General features: G+C 33.0%; 1 protein-coding gene across 6 annotated transcripts in view; it reads right to left on the bottom strand.

The window, feature by feature from the left end:
* STAG2 (STAG2 cohesin complex component) overlaps positions 1-13,489 on the bottom strand; it is a 117,428-nt gene that overhangs the window by 29,973 nt on the left and 73,966 nt on the right. For all 6 annotated transcript variants that reach the window (XM_082377022.1, XM_082377026.1, XM_082377025.1 and 3 more), the window contains 11 exons: positions 12,946-13,053; positions 11,877-11,988; positions 7,280-7,397; positions 6,755-6,858; positions 5,617-5,709; positions 5,378-5,467; positions 4,589-4,792; positions 2,974-3,044; positions 2,560-2,647; positions 2,387-2,467; positions 122-214 (listed from right to left, as the gene is read on the bottom strand). In XM_082377022.1, the coding sequence (XP_082233148.1) occupies positions 122-214; positions 2,387-2,467; positions 2,560-2,647; positions 2,974-3,044; positions 4,589-4,792; positions 5,378-5,467; positions 5,617-5,709; positions 6,755-6,858; positions 7,280-7,397; positions 11,877-11,988; positions 12,946-13,053 (1,162 nt within the window). The remainder of the gene's footprint in view (positions 1-121; positions 215-2,386; positions 2,468-2,559; positions 2,648-2,973; positions 3,045-4,588; positions 4,793-5,377; positions 5,468-5,616; positions 5,710-6,754; positions 6,859-7,279; positions 7,398-11,876; positions 11,989-12,945; positions 13,054-13,489) is intronic.

Below are 13,489 nucleotides of genomic sequence, written 5' to 3'. Positions count from 1 at the left end.
ATATACAGATACAAGATATTTCTACTTTGCCCAATTTCAGTATTTCTTAAATTTTCTATATTAGTTCAGATATTTATTCAGGGTTGCTTACAAAAGACTGCTATCTATAGTAATTACTAACCTGTTCTTTAACGGTGGTATTCACGTTGGTCAGGTAATGCTGACATATCTGACAGAATACCCTCATCTGTTTCTTTAAACGCAGCAAGTCCTCCTTGAAAAAATTTAACATGAGCATTTTAAAATACTGTATTAAAAACTCATTCAGTATTTAAGATATTTTAAATTACATAAAACATCACCATATATTTAACTATGTTAACTCTGCTTGTACATTAGATTTAAATTCTTTATTATTTATCAAAAAGGAAAACAAAAACCACTTTTAAAATCTCAACAAATTGCAGCCTTAAAAACACCAGGTATATTCATGATAATTAGCTGACATTTAAAAATATTGTTTATATCATCTTTAACTCAGCCTTTTTCAATTTCCATTTCTCTGTTCATTCTGTAATACATTTAATTTACTATGTACTTAATATTGTAGGCCTAGTACTTAAAATCCTCAGACTATTAGTACATGCATATCATTAATGAACATATAAATACTGGTAGTGTAGTAAATATATGTTTTCACAAAGCTGAGTGTTAGAATATTCACTCAAAGCCAAATATCATCACATAGAAAAAGCATCTGTATATAAGAATAAAATTTTATCAAAAAAAAAAAATACCAGGTATATTAACGGATAATATCCTACGTGATCTGGGTCCTTTAGAATGAGAAAACTTATATGACTATATATGGCTATCCATATAAATCCACTACCTCAGAATGCTTAACAAGTAAAGATTTATGTTCCATCCTCGCTTTGTAATTTGATGGGTGGCCGACTGATAAATGGAATAAAATAAATGATAAAAAAGGGACAGCATGTTTCATTTTTCATTTGTAGGATAGTGGTTGTGCTTTTGAAAAACAGAGAGGGACCAAAGAAAAATTAGTTTTGTGGTATTACTCCACTTAAGAAAAAAAAAATTTTAAGTGTCTCATAAACCTACACTAAAAGGATGAATCTTTTTTTTCTTTTTCTAAATTTTTTTTAGAATTTTTTTTCTTTTTCTAAATATTTACACCAGTTAATTTAAAATAGAAAACTACTTTATAAAGATCAGCCACACTAATTTATTTAAGGCATAACCTCTGGCCCGTCTCCTGATACTGGATGCCAAACGATAGAGTATCAGTACACATTTGGTATATGTAATAGACAAGTTAAATAAAAACAGGTTTAACGTAGAGATTGATTTGGTGAAGAAAACTCAACCAAGCTTCAGTAGAAATAATTTTTGCATTTAATAACCATTTTTACCCTCTTTCCTCTACTAAAAGTATTACCTTTTTTCCCATGTTAATTTTTAACTCAATGCTTTTGATTTAGGTGAGCAATCATATTTGCTAATACAGTCACTGTTCCTACTACAAGCTTGATATTGAATTAAACTTTTTGGGTGTCTGACAAAAAGTACACTATTTTAACAACAGTACTACATTGTCTTTTCAAGGGGGAAAATATCCATTTGTAGATATAATTGCATCTTGTGCTTAAAAACCTCAAAAAAATTCTAAAATTATTCTGTGATTTTATGCAAAACAAAATGATTATCAAGAGGATTCCTTTTTGAGGAAAATAACTATGAACAGCTAATTCTATAGCTTACAGAAATTACTTAATATTTATAAAAATGTGCCCAAATAATATTTAAGGCAACATCTACTACTACAAGTACGAAGTTTAAGTTTCTAATTTACAAATGAAAAAGGCAGTACTGTTTAGTTCAATTACTAAACACATCAAGGATTACCATTACAGATAAAAATTCGAAAGTTCTATGACCTAGTAGCTGGCACATTACACTCAACCAGAAAGTGATTTATCATGAATTTGGAACATCAGTACAGAGATCCTGAGTATGAATAAGGAGATCCCAAAACAATACAAGGCATAAGATCTAGGGACAGGTGGTTTGTAATAATTAATTTATACAACCCAATAGCTGTATCTGTAAGTTTCAAAGGCTCTTGGTCATGATTTACAAAATCTGTAGTTCTTTATGTACCCAGCACTTTTGAGAATGATATGGAAATCCATAAATTATGCCACGTAGAAATGTGATTTTTAAAATTTAGAATCATACCCTAAACAAAACATATTAATGTTCTTTCACTGAATATACATCAAACTACAAATAACTGTTTTTAAAAGTACACATGCCTAAATAGTAGATTAGAAATAATCAAGATTTTATTGAAATGTCTTATGTTTAAGTTTGCTGAAAAGTTAATGCTATTTAATAAAGACGCCACTGAACCACCACAAACCTTTGTAGAGCTGCTTTCAGTTATCTTTGCAAGCTGCCAAAGGATTACATAGTGAGTGCATTGCAGTGCGTGAATAACAATCTATAAAAGAACAAAGAGAACACAGTTAAATTTTAAAAGTCACAAGTCTTCTTTCTCAAAGTTAAATATGTAACATGTAAATAAATAAAAACCTGTTCAGGCATGTCTCCATTTTCAATTCCGGTTTTCAATAGTTTGTAATTACAAGCAAACAAATCCCACTTTGAAAGATCATGGGCACTGTAAAAAAGAATTAAGTTACATTAAAAAGTTAAGCTTAATCACATTTGTTCTGGACTTGACTGTTAACAGAATACTATTAAAGTAAAATGTAGTAAACTTTCTAACATGCGCCCACAAGAACAACAAAAAAAAGTGTATTTTTAAAGAGTATATTAGTTGATAATTTGTTGTTCCCCAATTCACAACATGACTCTATCAAGTACTTTTTTCCCAAAAGCACAAGAAATCCAGCAAAAAATTTGACACTATAATCCCAAAACATGCAAGTTGGTTCTGATTTTGCTACAGTTTTAAGAAATCAGAAACCTTAAGATTCAACTTACTTATGAAAAGCAGTGATTCTCTTCAATGTTGACAATACCTGATATGCATCATCTTCATCAGGTTCTTCACCCTATGAATGTTAATTATATCATATTAAACATTAATAACCACAAAAGTGAAAAATCTTAGGCTATCACATTGGTGATTTCCACACCTTGAAAATAAAGAATAACCTAATTAAAAACCACAAAATAACTCTGTCATTCAATACTTAGACCTGGCCAAATTTAAAGCAAGGTGGCCAGAATAATGGGTCAACACAGAGTTGTTATAACGGATACATTATACCCAAGAGAGAAAAACTGAATGACATTCTCCTTTTTTCCTTTAAGTGATCTTGACACAAAACAATGAAGACATCTACTCTTTCACCGTAATAAATGCATTGGGACAATAAAGAGAAATATATTAGAGGACAAGCAAGAGATCATAAAAGATAATACCTAAAGGACAAAATCTACTAAGTAAATGAAACATAGTGCTCAAGAAAGATATATCAGACCAATTAAAATTAATTTGGAAAAAATCCTCTGCATAAGGACTAGATATACTAAATCCTTTTTCTGGGTATCAACTTTCCAATTTAGAGTAACTTAAGTTTTTGAAAATTTTATGAGTCTCACTATAAGAAACTTACAAATTTTAAAAAATACTATTGAACTTACTGTATTAAACCCCAGGTCTCTCAAAAAAATGCTTGTTTTTCACCATCAATTTTTATACAAGGTAAGTAATTAAACTTAATTAACAAACCATAGCTTGATTTTAAACTAACTTGTCCTAATCAGAATCATATCCGGCTAAGAGTAGAGCCATTACAATTTTTAAGAATGTGATCATTGTACATCAACATATTTGCACAAACCTCCAATTAAGCAAAACATAGTAAGCATGAAATGTTATACACAGAAATAAGAAAGTTTAAGAAGTAACTGCTAAACAAAATAACTGGAAATTACAAAAGTCCATATCATTTTTGCAGCATTAATGACCAAAGTGATGTGGAAAAGGCTAAATGCATTAATTTGAGAATCACAACTTTTTACTTTATGCAAATCAATTATCCTGTTAAGTGTACCTTTCCAGAAAAGATAAAAATCACAATAAAAATGCAAGTGTATTTGACTACCACACTTAAGCCTCTTTGGAAATACAACAGAACAACAAAACAACAAAATCGACAGTGGCTATAATTTATCAAGGCTTTATAATATAAAAGACCATAAATAAACTTCCAAAATGTTAAGAAACACCCCAATTTTTGAGGTTACATGGCCACAGTCTAGCTCAACTTTTCTGTTCTGTTAACACCCTGTTCCCTAACAGCCTCTTGTTCAACTAAACCCTGGAAACTTCCCAGATCATTTCTTTAAATTAAAAAAAGGGGAAAGATGTTAGCTTTGCTTTCACCTTCTCTTAGTCGCAGATTCTTGCCACCTTCCTATTTTGGTGGATGAATAATAGTATCACGATGAATCATAGAACAAAAAGTCTGAATGACTTTTCAACACACTGCTAGGGATTATCACCAAGACTGGTGACTAATTTGGTTCCGGGGGGTGGGGTGGGGGGTGCGCAGTGGGGCACAGCTGACAAAATACTTGTAATATATACCTCTTGCAGAAAATCTTCAAGAAGCCGGTTAAATTTATCAGCCAACTCGTCTATCAGTTGACTTCTTGAAATATCTACTCTGTTGAAAATTGTGAACTCTTCATTACAGAGTGCGTGATAAGTTTTAGAACACGCTTCCAAAACATCAGTATCTGTGTGCTTCTCTACAATATTCCGGATCTGTCGTAATAAGGCATCCAAATGCTGCAAAATCAAAGTTTTCTTCATTAAAACTAAGGTGTATATATGATAGGCATAAAATGACTACACAACCGGGATGAAAAGCTTCAAACACAGTAACTTTACAACCAGTAGGGCATACATTAAGTTCTTCTAGTCATAATAAATGCACTGACCCACCCAAACTTATTTCCCCAACTTCAACAGGAATAATATTACCTATCTCACAGGGCGTTGGTGAGATGTTAATACACATAAATACATATGTTCCTGGAACACAGTAAATGTATTCAATGGATATTAGCTGCTTTCATTTTGCAATTGTTATTATCCAGTTACCCACCCCTAATCTCCATAAATGATCAGTGATATAGTCACATAATGGCTAGCAATGATGGTACGGATATGGGCATGAATCAAAGGGAAACCTCATTAGTGCCATTCTCTAAATCCACCTTATCTAAAATATATATGGCATACAAGATACAGGTTTCCTTTTACATTAAAAGTTACAAAAACATATTTCAAAAAATATAAATAAACAATATGATGGGGTGAACTAAGTTAACAATTTTTCTTCAACGTTTTTTATACACAGAAACACCATACCTTTTCTAATCGTCCAGTGGTATATATTTCCAAATCAAAGTATTGTGGCAATTGCAACAAGTTAGTCACCTTTTCAGCATCTACAGAGTACTTCGAAATAAAAAAAAAAAAAGAAAATCATGTCAAAGACATCACAATAATGGTAAGTAAATATTATGATAAGTGCAAAATTCTGTGTGGCACTTCCAAACAAAACTTGTAATTTCTTAGTAACACTCCTGATACTGACACAAACTTACTTTAGCTAATAACTGAGGAAGGGCCACAGCAAAAAGTTCAGTGATTTTTGTCCTGTCATCCAACTGGGTCTTCTTCTCCTTTGCTGTTAGCACCTAAGGTAACACAACAAAGTTTCTAAGTATTTATTAATAAGCCCACTGACACTGTTAGGTGCTCAACTTTAAGTTAAGATATCCAAAATAAGTAATGAAATGACATTTTAAATGATGGATACAAGAATTTCTACTATAAAACTTGAAACCCAAAAGTAACAAAGAGAATAGCTTGCACATTATATTTTTAAAAAATAGCAACACTTTGAATAGGTCTAGAGACAAAATCAATACCCAGTTAGATTAACTAACTCTACCTTTGGATGAAAGGAGAAGCAGTTAGGAAATGTAGTTTAGGAGCTTATATAATAATAGGATTGAGTAGGATTTCAGTCTACTGTAAGTTGTGCCATGATCCATGAGTTATGAATTCAACATAAGTAACGACCAGCAATTAGAAAAACAAGAAAAAAAAAACCCACGAAAAAATAGAATGCATCACATAAGTTGCAGTATTGTTTGATGAAATTGTCTCAGTTATACACAAACACATATATATAGATGTGTACTAGGTCACAATATAAAAATGTATTTTTGTGCTTCACAAAGTTTGAAAGCCTGTGCAACTTTGGTCTACAATACAAATATATGTGAACTTTGAAATAATGCATTAAAATCAAATCCCAGGAAATAGGAATTTCCCCCATTTTAATGAATGATTATCCTGTTTTTATTTCTAACTTTTATTAAAAGAAAAAGAAAGCAAATCTATAAATAAACCAAAACAGACAAATACACCATTCTAAAATGTTGCACAACATGCAGTCTTAAAGGCAGGGACTGTCAACCACTGTATCTCCTGTAGTTACTGTCAACCACTGCATCTCCTGTAGTTAACTAACAAAGTATCTTATGGAAGGAACATGGATTTCGCAGATTGCTAATGCTTTAAAATTTACTTCTAACACATATTTATAAGCAAAGATCGCCTGAAAAATAAAATTTAAGATTCAAAAATTTGATTATATGGTTACAAATAAGAACTTTAAAAAACATATTGAAAAAGAGACATATAATTTAGAATACTGAAAATATGTTGGCATACCCTTTTTCCTGTCCCTCTCCCCACAGGAGGATGACATTCAGCAGCTTGTCTAATGGTACAAAGCATTATTTCAATCAGAGCACTCTCTTGTCTGTCCGTTAGCGCTGAAAAAAAAAAATCAGAAAGTTAACCTATTTCTTTTCTTTATATGCCATTTATAATATTACATAACAGTTCCTTCTGCCTGTGACAGAATCTGACCTAATGTACTAAAGAAAATCCCATTACTATATCACAAAAAGGATCAGAACAAGTTAAACCTAAGCATTACAAATCTGTAAAACACTGCTCCACAATTTGAGAAATGAAAATATGAACAGATACAAAAAAATAAAATATAATAAAACAAAATAAGGAATATTGACAGCAACTACATCTTTCTACATAATATTCATGTGTATGAAAACAAAATTATTCAAAGACTTTGAATCATTATTTTAATGCTAAAAGATAAAGAAATGGAATAAGTAAACTCTATTTTCAAAATTATCTAACAACAAAAGTACCATAATTAAACATCCTTACCTTCCTCTCCACTAAGTGGCTCCTCCAGCAACAAGCTATTCATACATTCCCAGTCTTTCAGCAGCTCAGTAGCACAGTCCCACATGCTATCCACAAGGTACGCTGCGTGCTCATGTAACTAAAATTTAAAAAGAGCAATGTGCTCTTAGACAAATATCATACTAGCCTTAATCAAAAGAATGGAAGCTTTGTTGGCACCATGTGCAAACTCAAACAACAATTTGTTTTTTGAGGTCAAATGGAAGAAAGGACAGAGAAGAACTGCCTTAGCTTTGCTATGTATAAGTAAACCCTGCTAGGCAGTAACATTTCTCACAATAATCATTAAATCATTCACATGAAAATTATTTTTGAAGAGACTATATGCATGCATATTTAGTACCTGACTCAATACAGTCATCCTTCTGTATCTAAGGAGGATTGGTTCCAGGACCCCTCGTCAGATTCTCCGAGGATGCTCAAGTTCCTTATATAAAATGGTGTAGTATCTGCACATAACCTACACTCATCCTTCCATATACTTTAAATCATCTCTAGATTACTTATAATACCTAATACAATGTAAATGCTATGTAAATAGTTGCCAGTATATGGCAAATTCAAATTTCACTTCTTGGAACTTTCCGGAATTTTTCAAAAAATATTTTCAACCCACTGTTGGTTGAATCCCCTGTTGGTTGAATCCACAGATGCAGAACCCACAGATATGGGGGGCCAACTGTATTACACGGGTGAACTACTCTCAGTTATAAAATATACTACAAATTTATTGTAACTTAATGGGAGTTGTAACGATTACTTAAAATACAAAATACATGATTACTTATCAATTCAATATATAACTAAATCATTTCTCTTCATTCTGTGAAGCTTAAAAAGGTTCTACAGCTTCCCAACTCATTTTAGGGGACAAGCATTACCATGATACCGAAACCCATCAAAGACATTACAATTAAATATATATATATACCAACACCCCGCATGAACATGGAGGAAATGTTCTCAAAAAATTTGCAAACTAAAACCAGCAATATATAAAAAGTATAACAGATCATGACCAAGTAGGGGTTATCCTAGGAATGCAAGGTTGATTCAACATTCAAAACAACAATCAACATAATTCATCACATTAATGTAATGAAAGATAAAATAATCATCTCAAGGGATGAAGAAAAAAGCATTGGACAGAATTCAACATCCGTTCATGATAAAACGTCTCAGCACCCACACACCTATGGATAATTAATCTTCGACAAAGGAGACAAGAATATACAATGGGGAAGAGACAGTCTCTTCAGCAAGTGGTGTTGGGAAAGCTAGACAGCCACATGTAAATCAATGAAGCTAGAACACACCCTCACACCATACACAAAAATAAACTCAAAATGGCTTAAAGACTTAAATATAAGACAAGACACCATAAAACTCCTAGAAGAGAAACACAGGCAAAACATTCTGACATAAATCACACCAATGTTTCAGTCTCCTAAGGCAATAGGAATAAAAGTAAAAATAAACAACGGGACCTAATCAAACTTATAAGCTTTTGCAAGCAAAGGAACCCATAAACAAAACAAAAAGACATCCTACAGACTGGGAGAAAATATTAGCAAATGATGCGACTGAAAAGGGCTTAATTTCCAAAATATACAAACAGTTCATACAACTCATATCAAACAAACAACCCAATCCAAAAATGGGTGGAAGACCTAAATAGACATTTCTCCAAAGAAGACATACAGATGGCCAATAGGCACATGAAAAGATGTTCAACATCGTTAATTATTAGAGAAATGCAAATCAAAACTACAATGAGGTATCCCCTCACATCAGTAAGAATGGCCATCATTAAAAAGTCTACAAATAATAAATGCTGGAGAGGGTGGGGAGAAAAGGGATCCCTCTTAACACTGTTGGTGGGAATGTAAATTGGTGCAGCCACTGTGGAGAACAGTATGGAGGTTCCTCAAAAGACTAAAAAAATAGAGTTGCCATATGATCCAGCAATTCCACTCCTGGGCATATACCCAAACAAAACTATAATTTGAAAAGATACATGCACCCCTATGTTCATAGCAGCACTATTTACAATAGCAAAGACATGGAAACAACCTAAATGTCCACTGACAGATGAATGGATAAAGAAGATGTGGTATCAACAGATGAATGGATAAAGAAGATGTGGTACATATATACAATGGAATATTACTCAGCCATAAAAAGAAACGAAATTGAGTTATTTGTAGTGAGGTGGATGGACCTAGAGTCTGTCATACAGAGTGAAGTAAGTCAGAAAGAGAAAAACAAATACCGTACGCTAACCACATATATACGGAATCTAAAAAAAACAAAACAAAAAAAAAGGTCATGAAGAACCTAGGGGCAGGACGGGAATAAAGACGCAGACCTACTAGAGAATGGACTTGAGGACACGAGGAGGGGGAAGGGTAAGCTGGGACAAAGTGAGAGAGTGGCAAGGACATATATACACTGCCAAATGTAAAACCGATACCTAGTGGGAAGCAGCCGCATAGCACAGGGAATCAGCTCGGTGCTTTGTGACCACGTAGAGGGGGTGTGATAGGGAGGGTGGGAGGGAGGGAGATGCAAGAGGGAAGAGGTATGGGGACATATGTATAGCTGATTCACTTTGATATAAAGCAGAAACTAACACACTATTGTAAAGCAATTATACTCCAATAAAGATGTTAAAAAAAAAAAAAAAGACTCCACACTTCCACTGCAGGGGGCACGGGTTTGATCCCTGGTCAGGAAACTAAGATCCTGCAAGCCCTGTGGGGCAGCCCAAAAAAAAAAAAAAAAAGAGAGAGAAAGATGTGTGCGTGTGTGTATACACACATACATACAATGGAATATTACTCAGTCACAAAAAAGAACGACATAATGCCATTTGCAGCAACATGGATGGACCTAGAGATTATCATACTAAGCAAAGTCAGTCAGAAAGAGAAAGACAAATACCATATGATATCACTTATATGTGGAATCTAAAATACGACACAAATGAACGTATCTGTGAAACAAAAACAGACTTACAGATATAGAGAACAGGCTTGTGGTTGCCAAGGGGGAGGGGAGGTGGGGGAGGGGAGGGGAGGGAGGGAAGGACTGGGAGTCTGGGATATTAGCAGATGCAAACTATTATGTATAAAATGGATAAACAACAAGGTCCTACTACAGCAAGGGAACTATATTCAGTATCCTGTGATAAACCATAACAAAAAAATATGAAGAAGAATATACGTATGTATAACTGAGTCACTTTGCTGCAGAGGAGAAATTAAACACAACACTATAAATCAACTGTATTTCAATAAAATTAAAAAAAACTTCTCAGGCTTCCCTGGTGGCGCAGTGGTTGAGAATCTGCCTGCCAATGCAGGGGGCATGGGTTCGAGCCCTGGTCTGGGAAGATCCCACATGCCGCGGAGCAACTAGGCCCGTGAGCCACAACTACTGAGCCTGCACGTCTGGAGCCTGTGCTCCGCAACAAGAGAGGCCGCGACAGTGAGAGGCCCACGCACCGCGATGAAGAGTGGCCCCCGCTTGCCACAACTAGAGAAAGCCCTCACACAGAAACGAAGACCCAACACAGCCAAAAATAAATAAATAAATAAAACTTCTCAGCAAAAAGAGGTATAGGAGGAAACATCCTCCATATAACAGGTAGCTACACAACACCTATAACTAACAATGTAATTAATGTTGAAATATTGGATGCTTTTCCCCTAAGATCAGGAACAATCCAAAGCTATCCACTCTCACCACTTCTATTCAACATTCTACTGGATGTCCTAGCCAGTACAGTAAGGCTGGGGAAAAAATGGCATAAATGTAGGAAAGGAAGAAGTAAAATCATCATTATTTGCAAATGAGTTGATTGTATATTATAGAAAATACTAAGAATTTTATTAAAAGCTTACTTTAAAAAGTGAATTTAGCAAAACTGCAGATAAGAGGTCAATATGCAAAAACCAATTGTATTTCTATATATAGAAACAATTAGAAAATCTAATTAAAAGGCCCTAACACTGATTAAATAATACACATATACTAAAAATGTATGTTGGGCCCTCTCAAATTCTGGTGAACAGGTAGGTTTTCAACCTAACGGAGACCTAAAAGAGCTGATGTTAAATGTAAATCTGTATCTGCAACAACAATAATAATCACAGGTACCAAATATTGAGAACTAACAAAATGCTAGGTCTGTGCTAATAGTTTTACATGGATTATCTCGGCGTTATCTAAGAAATTATTATCCACATTTTTATAAGGAAAATGGGCTTAGAAAGATTAAGTAACTGAATCAAGGTTATACAAATAATAAGTAGGGAAGCCCAATCGGTAATCAGGTCTTTCTGGCTCTAAAATTCATGCTCTTAGCACTACATATAAATATACTATTTGAGTATCTTACTAACATAGAAAAAAATTTTTTTTGGTGTGGAATTGGTAGAAGTCTATTTTATCCAACACTCATTGTGATACTTGGAAGATTTTAAGATTTACATCATTTGAACCCCACCTCCAAATTGTTTTGAACATAAGTATAACATGAACAACATCAACTAACCTCACTTTCCAGAAAGAAAAAAACCAATGTCTTAACAAGGTTGGCATTTGGACCTTGTCGTCCCCTTCTTTTCATCATTCCATCCTCCTCTGGATCTCGACGACTGAAGAGCCTATGATAAATGCAAAATACTTACTTTTAAAACAAACAAAAATTTCCTAATTTAAAAAAACTGTCTGAATTCCATATTTAAGCATTTAACAAAGGAGTACATGGGAGCTGGGTAGGTACAGTATTTTCCAACTTTATACTAAGTAATTGCTATAAACCTTTTTCATTTCACACTTGGTGGTACTTCTAAATCCTTTTAAATTAACTTCTCAAGTTAGTTGCATTGTGAATTATTTCTTTTTAAAACCCTTACTGCATTTTAAGCAAGCATTTCTTTTTATAGAAGTATCACAATGACTAACCTATACCATTTATGCACATAAATCTATAATAAACATTCTTCTCTTTAAAAATGACATCTTTTCCTTCTATCCTTCTTGAACAATTTATCCCAAAGTCTGAACTCAGTGGCCTCTTTCTACGGGTATCATGATCATTCTTCCTTATAAACAACAAAAGTTATCAATGGATAACAATGAATAGAAAACTGTAGTGTAAATGTTTTACATCATGTACTCTTTCAAATAAATGCTTCACCCCAAATGAGCATTTTAATAAAATCTTTAAGATTTTACAATCTTAAAATCTTACAGTTTAGTCCATGTGGTTCAAATTGTTCTCTTTAAAAGCCATTACATAACATTTGCTAAATATTTTCAGTGATTAGATATTCACACTATCTATACTACCTAATCTGAGGTGTTAAACAGCAACATAAAAGTAAAGAGACTAAAGGATTCTTGTGGTTCTTATATCAAACTGTTATCAAAGTACTCGAAGTAAAACCTTTTATTATTTTGAAAAATATTTTTTTGTAATGTAAAAATAGGCTTAAGACCTGTACTGAATATTTTTTAATAAGTTATATTTATATATATTTTAATATAAATTATAACACAGTAAATTACTTCCATTAAAGTATACTTTAGAAAAATGAACAACAGAAATACAGATTTACTTTTTGTAGAGAAATTCTCCAGCTGCTACTGCTACTGGCCGATGAGCTGAATAAACCAGATGATAGACATTTTCACAATCTTCTGCAGTAAGAACTTCTTCACTACTCCTAAAAAGAAATAAGCAATAGCAGTTTTCAAAGTAATGTTGTAATTTTAAGCATACTGATTACAAAAATTCATATTCATACATTAAAAAATAGTATACTTTCACTTTTAAACTTGTGTTTAAAAAAAAAAAACCTTCATTAAGAAGTTCTGTTGAAAGAAGAAATCAACCTTATTTGATTATCGTCTATCAGTAAAAGCATCCCCTGACAAAACAGCTGAGTATTTTGTTAACACCTACGATCAATGGGAGGTAAAATTAGAGTGAATACCGAGTATAATGAAACATATACTAAGAGAAATAACAATGTGACAAATATGCTAAAGGGAAATGAAGACAAAATAATATAAACTAACGTAGGAAAAAAAGTGGTGGTATGCTAAGAGCTTAGAGTTAATAATCACAGAGAACATTTTGCATGTATTTCATAGTAATAT

This window comes from Balaenoptera borealis (assembly GCF_965194805.1).
Source record: "Balaenoptera borealis genome assembly, chromosome: X".
NCBI lineage: Eukaryota > Metazoa > Chordata > Mammalia > Artiodactyla > Balaenopteridae > Balaenoptera > Balaenoptera borealis.
The sequence above is the reverse complement of the archived record's forward strand: the minus strand, read 5'-3'. Positions and strand labels throughout refer to the sequence as shown.